The following is a 12,422-nucleotide window of genomic DNA, read 5'->3' on the forward strand; positions in this document are numbered from 1 at the left end:
ACAAAAAGATAAAACCCTCCTCCTCCCTGATAATGCCATGTTTCTATTTCATCCCTCCCCTGTTCCCGCTCTCTCTCTCGTTCATTCACTCATCAGGCATCCTCAGGTACATTCTGAAAGGCAGAGTAACTTGCTGGTTAAGATGTGGCTTCTGGAGTCAGATGGTCAGGGTTCAAGTCCTATCTCTGTGACTAGTGAGCTAAGTGTATTCGGGTGAGATATGTTACCTCTATGTGCCTCACTCTTCTCATCTACACAACAGGTATGAAAATAACAGTCCTGACATCAGAAGGTTGTTGTAAGGATTACAGGAGACCCTTCAGTCAAAGCACACTGTCAGAGCTCTAAAAATGTGAGTTATTGTTGTAGATTCCAAGAACCACACAAGGCACTGGAATACAGCTGTGAAAATGATGGTGCCTGCCATCAACAGGCATGAACAACAGCTGAGGAGTGTTGTGCTAGAAGCAACAAGGCAACAGGACCTAAAGGTGGAATCAGGAAAGACTTCCTGGAGGAGGTGCTGATCGAAATTGTGCAAAGCCACAATTTCAAGTTACAGGAACAGTATGTGGACTAGATGGATGAAATACAGGAAGTAAAGGGAGAGGAAGAGGATGAGGCTGGAGATGTAAACACAGACCAGGCTATAAGGGCCTTGCTCTTTTCCTGCTAAGAAGATTGAACTTTATCTGGAAAATGATGGGAACCAACAAAGGAATTTAAATATTTAAACACAGCATCAAACATCAACTGCCCAGTTATTGCCAAGAAACAACCACTGATCCTTAGCTCAGCTGAGATTAAGGGAACTACATTTGACAAATATTCTCTAATGGCAGTTCAGAGAAGCAGATCCATTCAAAGCATTGCCCATTAAGCCTCTACACCAGCCAGTCTGAGGCTGGCTTCCCCTAGTGGACCTTTTAGAAAGCAGTCCTACTTAAAATCACATGTTCTAGGCTGGCCCGTGGCTCACTTGGAAGAGAGTGTGGTGCTGATAACACCGAGGCCATGGGTTCGGATCCCTATATAGGGATGGCCGGTTAGCTCACTTGGGAGAGTGTGGTGCGGTCAAGGGTTAAGATCCCATTACCGGTCATCACAAAAATAAAAATAAAAATAAAAATCACATGTTCTATTGACAGCTAGATGGGGTTCCTTAACTCCCAGGCTCAAGATTGAAAACTGGAGGCCCATAAAATGAATCCAGCCCACAATCTTTTTTTTTTTAATTTAAATTACTTGCCAATATTTATATATATTGGTAAATTTTACACAAACCCCTAGATTCTCAGCTTCTCGTGAAAAATCAGAAAATCCGCCAGTTCTGGGCCTAGATTTCCATATGGGAACAATCAGCACCAACTGAGAAGCCTCTGCCCTTCTAGATGAGGCATATGCTCTCCACTTGGCCCCAGGCGCCACCATGCGCTACTGCCCCAGCACAGACCCCCAGTATCTGTTGCCATTTATCATCATCCTTGCAGCCATTCACTTTCTTACTGCCTCACCCCTGAGTGAAAACTCATTTATGTTCCTCCTGGCCCCTTCATATAAATGATTTTGTCACCAGTGGCTTAATTTAAGTTATGTAGGGCCGGCCCCGTGGCTCAGTCAGGAGAGTGCGGCGCTAGGAGCGCCAGGGCCGCGGGTTCGGATCCGATATAGGACTGGCCAGTGTGCTCACTGGCTGAGCGTGGTGCGGACGACACCAAGCCAAGGGTTGCGATCCCCTTACCGGTCACAAAAATAAATAAATAAAAGTTATGTAAAGCACAATTATATACAGAAACACATTATGATTAGGATTATCAGACAGTTTGGTTTGCCCAAGACAGTAACATATTTTCCCAGGTTAACTATCAAAATTTCTTCATTTCATTCTCAAAAGTGTTCTAGCCTGGATGAGAAATTGTATTCTTGCCCTTTTCAGAGAGATAGGGGTTTTAACCAAATATTTGTCAAATAGTTTAAACAGTTCTGATGCAGAGGTTTTGTTTTCGTTTTCCTAAGGGAAAAACTGTCTTTATTCAGAAGGTTCTATGACTTTTACTTGCGGACAGGACCACAGGTCAATTTTCCGAATGTTCACAGAACATTGTTAATCTTGCCTCTGGAGTTGGCATCTAACCCTCAGTCCAAAAATCAATTCAGCTCACCGATAATTCAGGGAAGAACTGTGATATCTGCAAAGGTGAGGCAATTGTTCCCAGTTAGTCATCAGATCCCTGGAGGGAGACGGTTAAAAAGGTAGATAGAGCTCCACAGCCCACCTCATATCTACCAAAGAAAGTCTACACAGTGGAACCCAGGAATCTATATTTTTTAAAGCTTTCCAGAAATTTCTAATGCTCACCAGGTTTGGAAACATCAAGGAGATACAAAGTTAAGTCACCAGGTAGACAAAAAATACTTAAACCTTAAAAATCTCCATTCCTTCAAAAACAATATCAAGGGGTAATACTCTTACTAAAGTATATAGAAGGCCCTTGAAAGAAATGTCCATTAGAATAATACTTCTCTATCTCTTGCCAAAATAGAGTTAAAAAAAAAAAAATACAGCCCCTATAATGTTGATCATGTCCATAAAGGTGCTCTGCAAATGGAACATTATAGAAGTAATTTCAATCCAGATGTCTAAATAACTCAACATGGTTCTTATTTTGCCTTGGCCAGAAAACTCACAGCTAAATGTAGTAAGTGATTACAGAAACCAACTGATTTAAAGTTCCTGGCACATCTCTCTCTTTCCTCTTCTATATTAAAATGTTGTGTTTTAAATATTATAAATATGTTTTTGTATTGCAAAGCACCTTAAATCTACAAGTAAGTGAGAAAGAAAGCATAAATATTGACAGTTATAATTCAGCATTTATACAAAACATGACTGGAATAAAGAAATGTGAAATTCAAGTTAAATCTCAATGCCATGTGCCTTTATGCACAACCTCTGTTGATCTAATGGCTGTGTCAACATATTCAGGTATAAATTTAATAGATTCTAAGCTGGGGGACAAAGCAGGACCCAGCCCTGCAATATGCCATTAAGATGTGGAATTTGAACTCTCTTTCAGTCACACTCTTCTGACTCACTTTGTTTGTGGGCCCAAGCTATGGCACAGACTCTGAAGCCACATTATAGCCACAGAAGCTGTATGAGCTTATACAGGTTGGCTTGAAAACTCCAGGACTGTTTCAAAATGTTCTGGTTAGTCTATAACCATTTTCTCAGGGAAATGAGGCAATAAAGTAGGGTATGTGCTTGTAGATGAGTTGGGCCTTAATCCAGCTTCACTTCACGCCCAGTGCAAGTTATTAGTGCTAAAGGGTGGCCATTCAAAGAGATTTATTGCTCATTTCTCAGATAGAAATATAATAAAGCAGGAATCAAAACAGAATACCCTGACCAATTTCTCAAAAAGTCATCGAGTTTCTCAAACAAGCCCCTTTGAACCACAGATGCTTTTAAATAAATAGCTCCAACTACCACCCACAACCAAAAGCCTAAACATTTACTAAACCTTGAGGAAGTTACTCTCTATGACTCAGTTTCTTCATTTATCAAATGACATTTATAATGGTATCAGCCTCATTAGCTTGTTGGAAGGATTAAATGAGATTACATTTGTAAAGAGTTTAAAACAATGTCTAGCATACAATAAGTACTCAATAAATAGTAGCTACTACCATTAATATATTTTTTTAATAGTACCACTGTATCCTGATGCTTTGTATGTGTTACTGTAGTACTAGGCTCTCTTTACACATCATCTTCATCTTTGCCACAACCTCTGAAGACAAATACTATTATTACCACTTTACAAATGAGGATACTGCTTTCAGGAGCTAATCTGCCAAAGGACACACATGCTTATAAAGGGACAAGATAGGGTTTGAACCCCAATCCAGCTGATACCAAAAATGCATTTTCCAACATCATCAAGATGTCTTTAATTCTTGATTTGTTGCAGTAAAAATAAGGCAGTGAGCATAAATCAATGAAGTCCAAATTGTCTAATAGTCTAATAGTCATTACCATGATATGGTAATTTGGTTTTAAAAATCCTATGTGAATAGAAAAAAGTCTGGAATGTTTTGCAGCCAACTGTTAACAGTGTTAATCTCTGGGAAGTAAGAGTGGGGAAGGCTTTTACCTTTTGCTTTCCATTATATCTTTTGATCTTTTAGAACAAGCACAAGGGTTTCTATGTAAGCTTTTTATTAACATATAACACACATACAGAAAAATGCACGTCATAACTACACAGCTGAATGAATTCTCACAAAGAGAGCACACCCACGTTAACAGCACCAGATAACAGCACACCCATGTTAACAGCACCCATGTTAACAGCACCTGAACTTCTAAGCCCCCTTTTTGCATCCTTTCTTTTAGAAACCTCCTCGCAAAGGTTTGCCATGATCCTGACTTTTAATTCTGTAGATTAATTTTTCCTCATTAATTTTACACAGTTGGAATTACACAGTATTTATACTTCTTTATGTCTGGCTTCTTTATCTCAACATCGTGTGTGTGTGTGTGTGTGTGTGTGTGTGTGTGTGTGTGTGTGTGTGTGTGTGTGTGTGTGTGTGTGTGTGTGTGTGTGTGTGTGTGTGTGTGTGAGAGAGAGAGAGAGAGAGATCCATGTCACTGTGTGTAGCTGTAGTTCCTTTATTCTCACTGCTGTGGTATTTTATATCATATAACTACACCACCATTTATTTATCCATTCTATTGTTGCTAGACATTCGAATCATTTCAAAATGGGGCTATCATGTGTGACTATTGAGAAAATTCATAAAATTCTCAAACATGTCCTCTGGTGCTCATGTGGACACATTTCTATAGAGTATTTAATTAGAACTGTTGGGTTATAGGGTATGGGTATGTTCAGCCTTAGAAGCATGAATATTTTTATAATTTTTTAAAAAGAAATAGATGCTAATTGTCACTGCATCATCTGAATTTAACCTATCTGTACATATTTTAGACATCTTTTCTTTCTTTTTTTTTTTTTTTTTTTGCAGCTGGCTGGTACAGGGATCAAACCCCGGAGCTTGGTGTTATCAGCACCACACTGGAACCAACCAGCCCTTGACATCTTTACCTTATGCAGGTCATACCTATGACTTCATTGTCTTACTTGATATTATAGGAGTGGTCATATCTATAAAATTAGGCTGAGTCCTTGGTCAGGAACATGGCCTTCTATAAAACTACTGTGCTCTTTAGAAAAGCATTTTTAATGTTTATGATATTTACCAAGGAGGCAGTGTATTACAAGTGGGAAAGTACACCACAGACCTCAGCTATGAATGAGCATTCCAATTCACACATGATGAGGCTAATAACAATCTCGATTGTCACACAGGGTGCTAAAAGCCACTTAAGAATTACCTTTTTTGTCTTAGGTTTTTGGAGTATATTTTGTTTTGGACTTGACTTGGCTGCCACAAGGTAAACCTGTTCAGTACCTGGTCACTTTCTTTTTTTTTTTTTTTTGTCGTTTTTTCGTGACCGGCACTCAGCCAGTGAGTGCACCGGTCAGTCCTATATAGGATCCGAACCCGCGGCGGGAGCGTCGCCGCGCTCCCAGCGCAGCACTCTACCAAGTGCACCACGGGCTCGGCCCCCTGGTCACTTTCATTTACTACAAATTGTCTCCAGATCTCCTCCTAGACACCCAAGCAGGCCTTTCTCCAGCCAATCCTTCAACTCCTCTACTCTTCTGTTCTTCACTGTCCACTTGGGCACAGAATCCTATAAGTGAACTGTAAATTCTCCCAAGTGGGGCCATGGCTCCTGGCTTTTCAAGAAGGACAGGGAGGAGAGGTACTGCTGTCTAGGATGCTCTGAGCTGAGGCCACAAGGCAACTGGTTGGTTGCCAGCCAACCCTCAGGGGTGCAAGAGGCCCTGGCATGAGGAGCTGATGCCTGCAACACCTAGCACTTTTCAGAGCTGTGTGCTGGGTAATATTGTTAGCAATAAAATATTGATAGCTATGGTTTATTAGAAGGCAGAATATAGTGGCTAAAGGTGGCCCGGGAGTCAGTCCGGGCTTCACATGCCAGCTCTGCAGTGTACTAACTTTGTGTCCTGTGTCCCTCCATCGTGGGCTTTGGGGAGTACGGAAGATAATGCAAGTGCATGCTTAGCACAGAGCAGGCACTCAAAAAATGTTAGCTGCTATTAAAATATTATTATGGCATAGAGCTTAAGACTGCAGGCACTGAAGCCACACTGCTCAGCCAAATTCTAGCTCTACCACTCCCTGCTGTATGACGCAGGCAAAGCACTTAATGTTTCCATGCCTCAGTTCCCTCATCTGTAAAATAGAGATCTTAACTGTACCTCACAAGATATTTGTGAGGATCACAGAAAGAATATGTTAAACACTTAACATAGTTCCTGGCATATAAAAAGTCCTATATACATTTTTGTTTTTTGACAGTTGTCTGGTGCAGGGATCGGAACCCTTGACCTCGGTTTTATCAGCACCATGCTCTCCCACCAGCAAACAGTCTAGCCCCCCCTCCTTTTATTCCTATATATGTTTTAACTAGGGTTATTATTACAAGCAGATCCAATAAATATTTCTCAAACAAATCTTTCAAGTGTAAATAGATGCTCTTGTCATTAACAACACAAATTCATCTGAAAGTATTTCTGAATTCATAGTATGTTTTCTCAATCAACTTTTGGTTGAAGGTACAACTAATGCCATGAGAGGCTGGGACATTTTAACAATAAAAATGTGGGCTCTCATATTCAAAGAAAACCACTGCAATTGCTTGCTTATTATTTTATTTTATCTTTACAGAGAATTAATCACTAGAGAAGTCATGAAACTTGCCCAGGGCCACCCAGTGAGGTGCCCAGGAACAGAGTTCAGCTTGAGTCTCTGCCCTGGACATTTTACCAGGCATCATACAGAAGTCCTGGCAGCTTCCTCCAGTCTTTCCCCTGAGACCTCCTGGAAGTCAAATCATCCTTTAAAAGTTAGTAGGCTGACACAAACACTTTTGCTCATTTTTTACCAGTCGCTACCCTCTTCTTCACAAGGAAGTTAAGTAGGTCAATGAAAATTGATGTAAATTCAAACTAATTACCTAACCTGTGAGCACTTGAGCTTCCCCACCTGTAAAAGGCACAGCATACCAGCTGTCCCCTCCTCTATGAAGCAACAGTGAAGCATGGTCAAGGGAATGTGCACAGCTTGGAAGCCAGTCCCAGCCTGGTCCTAGCACAGGGCAATTCATTGGTACTTTGCCCAGTCCTGATCAGCCTAGGACAGTGTGACCCCAGTGGTCAGATGACACTCTCCTCTCAGTCATGTGCCATTCTTCTCTCCTGTCTCCTCCTCAGAGAAAAAATAACAAGGTTGGGATCCAGGAGGCTGGGCAGGGAAAGGTATCTGGTCAGATGATGATAGCATGGCCGGGTAAAATTTCATGCCAGAGGGCTCAAGCATTCACTTACATACCATTCCCTTTGATTCAACCTCTCCCTTCTCTCTCCTTAGGTCAGCTGTGATCCGCTGGAGCGGCTAACATTTCCCAGGTGATCAATTCCACAGAATGAGGAAGTAAAGCACAAAAGCCGTTAATACACAATGAGCCTTTTTGGACATTTCTTGCTTTTCACCATCTGATAGACAAGTCCTACTCTTTTGACCTTTAGGACATGATGTAAAATCTACTTGAATCTGGAAAAAAACACTCTTAAAAATCAGAAACCACCCTCTGGCTAGAGTATTCACTATTAAGCACCCCTTGGTATACTTCAGCAAAGGGCACAAGCATTCACCATAAACATGCAGCTCTCAGCAAAGGGTTCTCCAGGACTCAGAGGCAAAAGATCGGTTCCTCCAACTAAGAGCATCCCCTTATCTCTGGCCCCACCCCTTCCTGTCTTTTGTCAGTTGCTGGGAGAGAAAAACAGTCACCATAAACTGAGCAGCAATTTTGGCCTGGGTGTGGATTCTCAAAGGCTTCCCTTGAAAGCAACTAGAGGAAGTAAGAAATTGACATGGAAAAAAACCCAAAAAACAAAAAAAAGGAGATGAACAACTGTAGGTTTGGAGCAGGAACTGACAGAAATCTCTGGGAACAGTGGCAAATGTGTGGCTGGATCATCAGGGAGCCCAAGGACTTAAATGAGAAACTATGTTTTAAAAAAAAAAAAAAAAGCTAGTTTATACCTATTTCAAGTTGGAAATCTGTACTGAAATTTTAAGTGTATCACATAACATAGATGAAAACATGAAAGAGTGAAAGAAGCTATCCGCACACAAAAAAATGTGTTCTGTATGAATCTGTTCAAAAACAGGCAAAATTAAGCAATGATGTGCAGGATGCATATTTAGGTGGTAAAACTATGAAGAAAAGCAAGGAAGTGACTACCTAAGTCAGGACGGGGTTACATTTAGTGAGCTCCTGGGTGGTGGTAATGTTGTATTTCTTGACCTGAGTGGTGATTATATAGGTGTTTGCTTTATAATCATTTGCTATGAGGGCCGGCCCGTGGCTCACTCGGGAGAGTGCGGTGCTGATAACACCAAGGCCACGGGTTCGGATCCTATATAGGGATGGCCGGTTGCTCACTGCGGAGAGCGTGGTGCTGACAACACCAAGTCAAGGGTTGAGATCCCCTTACCGGTCATCTTTAAAAAATAAATAAATAAATAATCATCATCATCATTTGCTATGTATTTATATTTTATGAAGTTTTTACATCACAATAAATAAGTTAAAAAAGACAAAGAAAAATATTTCAAGTACATAAGATTATAAAGTTATACTTAGAAGCATTAGCAGTTTAACAAAAGATTGGAGCCAATACCAGAATAATTCATGCAAGAGAAAACAAACATGGTTGTTTGAATAAAAGGCACTCCCCTCCCAGTCTAATTTTATGGTTGGCTTCTGTGTGGAGACTCAAAGTCTACATTTACAAAACTATACTAGCAAACCATCTGCCCAGGATGATAAATGTAGCACACCTACCAACCAGAAGGTGTATATAACTCTTTGTCAATGCTCATATCTCCACACTATTATTCACCGTTTACGGGGTACTTTTCCATACCTTAACTCACAGCCAAATCCCCATTGCAGAGATAAAAAGACAGCCTCGGACAATAGAAGGCTCACCCCAGGTACAGCTCAAGTAAGGAACAGACACCAGACCAGGACCAATTTTCAGATTACCACCCCAGGATCCCTTTATAACAATGGTTTTCCCATTCCCAAGAGATGAACAGGCTCACATTTTTTCCATGTGGAATAATGGGATGAAGAAACAAGTATATCACTGTCAGCATGACAATGTCACCTCCTGAGTCACTTTCACTTTTCAATTAAAGCGTCTGCCAAGGGCATTATAAAGATTAGCTTCCCTCACAAGACCATGAACACCTTGAGAATGGAGCTCTCTCATTTCTGAGGAGTTTGCAGTTTCTGGATATGATATGTGGTCATTAAACATGTACACATTAATAATAAATAAATAAATATATGAAAGTACAAACTAATGAATTCACAGTGTGGTGTTTTTCCGCCCCATTCTATCATTCCTGCACAGTGCCACTTGCATTGAGTTTTAAAAGTAGTTAAAATGACAGGCAGTAACTGCCCTTTTAACAGATTGCCCATACATCCTCCACTGATTGAAAAAGGTTCCACGTCATATATAAATCTTAGAAGTGGAGAGGGCTGACAGGTTAATTATAGACACAAAGAGCAAGGACAAATGGACTATGAGGTAAGTGAGTCTGAATGTGTGGAGGCAATGCCCTCCCTGAACAAGCATTTATTAATAATCCTGCAAGGATTTACCCAGAACAGCCAGGTGCAGCTCTCTGCCAGGATTGGGGGCAGTGGTCCGGATTTGAGGAAGGCAGAGTTCCTAAGCTTAAGGAACTCGGCTGGTGGCTGGACAGACCAGGGGGGGGGGGGTGTAACTTTGGGAATAATTCAAGAGGTCTCTGTGGGAAAAGGCAGGCAGGTGGAAGACAGGGCCTGACAACTGGGCTGCCTGCTCCTTCTGGGAGTGGGATGGTCAGAGAAGACCTCCTCACTGGACCAGGCCCACCTGGAAGAAAGTGTGGGTAGGGCTGTGGCTGGGTGAGAAGCCAAGAGGAAGCCCCCAATTCTTCTCCTGCACCTCCCACCAAACTCTTTCAGCGGCTGGAGGCAGAGGCTTAAGTCAAAAGGACACATAAGGGTCTTCCCCTTCCCTCTCCATCCCCCCCCCCCCCCCCCGCAAGAAAAAAAAAAAGGATGTTTAGAGTCTAGGGAGACAAGTTTAAGGTGAGCTTCAGCAGGCAGATAGGCCCAAGAATGGAATGTGCGGCCTCTAGGCAAGGCGTGGTCATGGGGAGCGCGCTTTTGCTCCTTCTCCTTTCAATCAAAAGATATTTTATTGACACCCCCCCTTCCAGGTGCAGGCACTCAATGTGGCGACTTTCACTGGGACAACGACCTTGTGCTGGGCCCAAAGCCTGGGTCTCCCTGGGGGTTCCACGTTATTTGGGCCTGGGGTCCCCCTAAAGAACGCGGCCCTTCCAGAGACACGAGGCCCCTCTAAGTTTTCAAGCACCAGCACCTCCACCACATACCGGCTAGGAACCCCACCCCAGGAACCACTCTTCCGCTGAGGAAAAAGGGCTGCTCAGCGGATAATCTGGGAAAGCCAAGCAGAATGATGGCCTGGCCACCGCCCACAGACGAAGAGCCAAGAGGGTCTATTTGGGTTGGTTGGTTTGCTTGCTTCCTTCCAAAATCTCGCCTTTTCTCCGAAAGGTATTTGGGAAGTGAGACCCGGCAAAGGATCAAGCGCAAATTGCAGAAAACTAGTTGTTTCGGTGGTGATTAGATTAACCCCACTCGCCTTCCATCCCCCTCAATCCCCCTAGTAAACTTCTCACCCACTCCACCTCACTTTCCAGGTCTTTCTGGCTGTTTCCATACGGCTTTCTGCTACTCTGCGATTTGTGAAGAGCGGGGGGGGAAGTGGGGTCTCCCAGCGCGCGGGATTTGCGGGGACCCTCGCCGGTCGACAAAGCGCGTCCACACGCCGGGCCGCGCTTCCCGGGCCAAGGACCGAAAACTGCCCTCTTCTTAGCGGACACTGGAAGCGCGCCCGCCGGCCGCCCGGCTGCTCCCAGAGCGCAGAGCCGGGAAGGGGTGGCGGACCCCGGCGCGCGGAGAGCGCTCAGCGCCCTGCGCACCTGGGCGCGCCCCGCCCCGCCGCGGCCCGGGCTCGCTCCCCGACAGCGCCGGCGGGGCCCCAGCCGCCCCAGTTCCCTTACCGGGCGCGCCGGCTCCCACGCGCGTCCCTGGCTGCTCTTACCCGGGAAATGGCGAGAGGCTGCTCGAAGTCCTTGCCGCCCACGAGGCGGAAGCCCCACGGTCCCGGGCCCTGGAGGACTATCTGCTGGGTAGTCATGGCGCGGCGGCGGCGGGTGTTGACCCGCGGGACAGACGGCCAGGACACGGCGCGGCGCGCTGGGCTCCGCGGGCAGCTGTCGGAGAAAGAGCGCGCGGCGCTGGCCCCGGGAGCCTGGGGCGGGCGGGAGCGATGGCGGGGGCTGCTCCGCCCAGGCCGCGTTGCCACCGCCCGCCCTCTCGCCCGCGGCCCGCAGCCCGCAGCCGCTCCCCACCCTTCGCGCCGGCGGAGGGCCCCGGCCGAGAGGCCCTCCCACAGAGCCCGGGGCAGATCGGGGGACCGGGGTCCCCAGCAGCTCCGCCCAGGACCCCCGCGCCACCGCCGCCCGCCCCGCCACTGCACCGCCGCTCCCTGCCCCGCGGCGGGCGCTAGGTGAGAGGGAAGCGGGTCCCGACAGACCGCGGCAGACACAAACACGTGCTGGGCGCTTTGGCAAACGAGTTCAAAAGTGCTAAAGTCAGCTCTAAGGTCAGCACCATCTTCACGTTTGTTTTTGGTAAGTGATAGTGATGTTTAAAAAGCGCTTTCGAATGATCTCATTTGGTGCTGCATGAGGCAGCTGGGGCAGTTAGTCCCATTTTACAGATGAAGTAACTGAGTCTGCCCAACGTTAGAAGACTTGCTCGAGGCTACACAGCGCCGTTGTTAGATGTTCTTGGTTGTCTGGCTCTACATAGCAAGAGCTATAAAACAGTCAAAGCTTTGACCCAGTCAGTCATCTCCTTTCTGGGCACTGATTCCAAGGACATAATTTAAAAGAAAAAAAAAAGCTACATGTACACAGATATTTATAGCCTCATTATTTATTTTTTTTAGAGGTTTTTTTTTTTTTTTTTTTTTTATTTTTAAGATGACCGGTAAGGGGATCTTAACCCTTGACTTGGTGTTGTCAGCACCACGCTCAGCCAGTGAGCGAACCGGCCATCCCTCCCTATATGGGATCTGAACCCGGGGCCTTGGTGTTATCAG

General features: G+C 44.7%; 1 protein-coding gene across 2 annotated transcripts in view; it reads right to left on the reverse strand.

Moving 5' to 3' along the window:
* The window catches only part of PDLIM1 (PDZ and LIM domain 1), a 53,800-nt gene extending 42,220 nt beyond the window's left edge, over positions 1-11,580 (reverse strand). Inside the window, exon 1 of one of the 2 annotated variants that reach the window (XM_063103308.1) lies at positions 11,358-11,580. In XM_063103308.1, the coding sequence (XP_062959378.1) occupies positions 11,358-11,453 (96 nt within the window). In that variant the 5' untranslated portion in view covers positions 11,454-11,580. Of the gene's footprint in view, positions 1-9,092; positions 9,221-11,357 lie in introns of those variants that run through there. The other variant, XM_063103309.1, reaches the window with a different exon arrangement.
* Between the last annotated feature and the right edge of the window lie 842 nt (positions 11,581-12,422).

Source organism: Cynocephalus volans, chromosome 7 (assembly GCF_027409185.1).
Source record: "Cynocephalus volans isolate mCynVol1 chromosome 7, mCynVol1.pri, whole genome shotgun sequence".
Taxonomy (NCBI): Eukaryota; Metazoa; Chordata; class Mammalia; order Dermoptera; family Cynocephalidae; genus Cynocephalus; species Cynocephalus volans.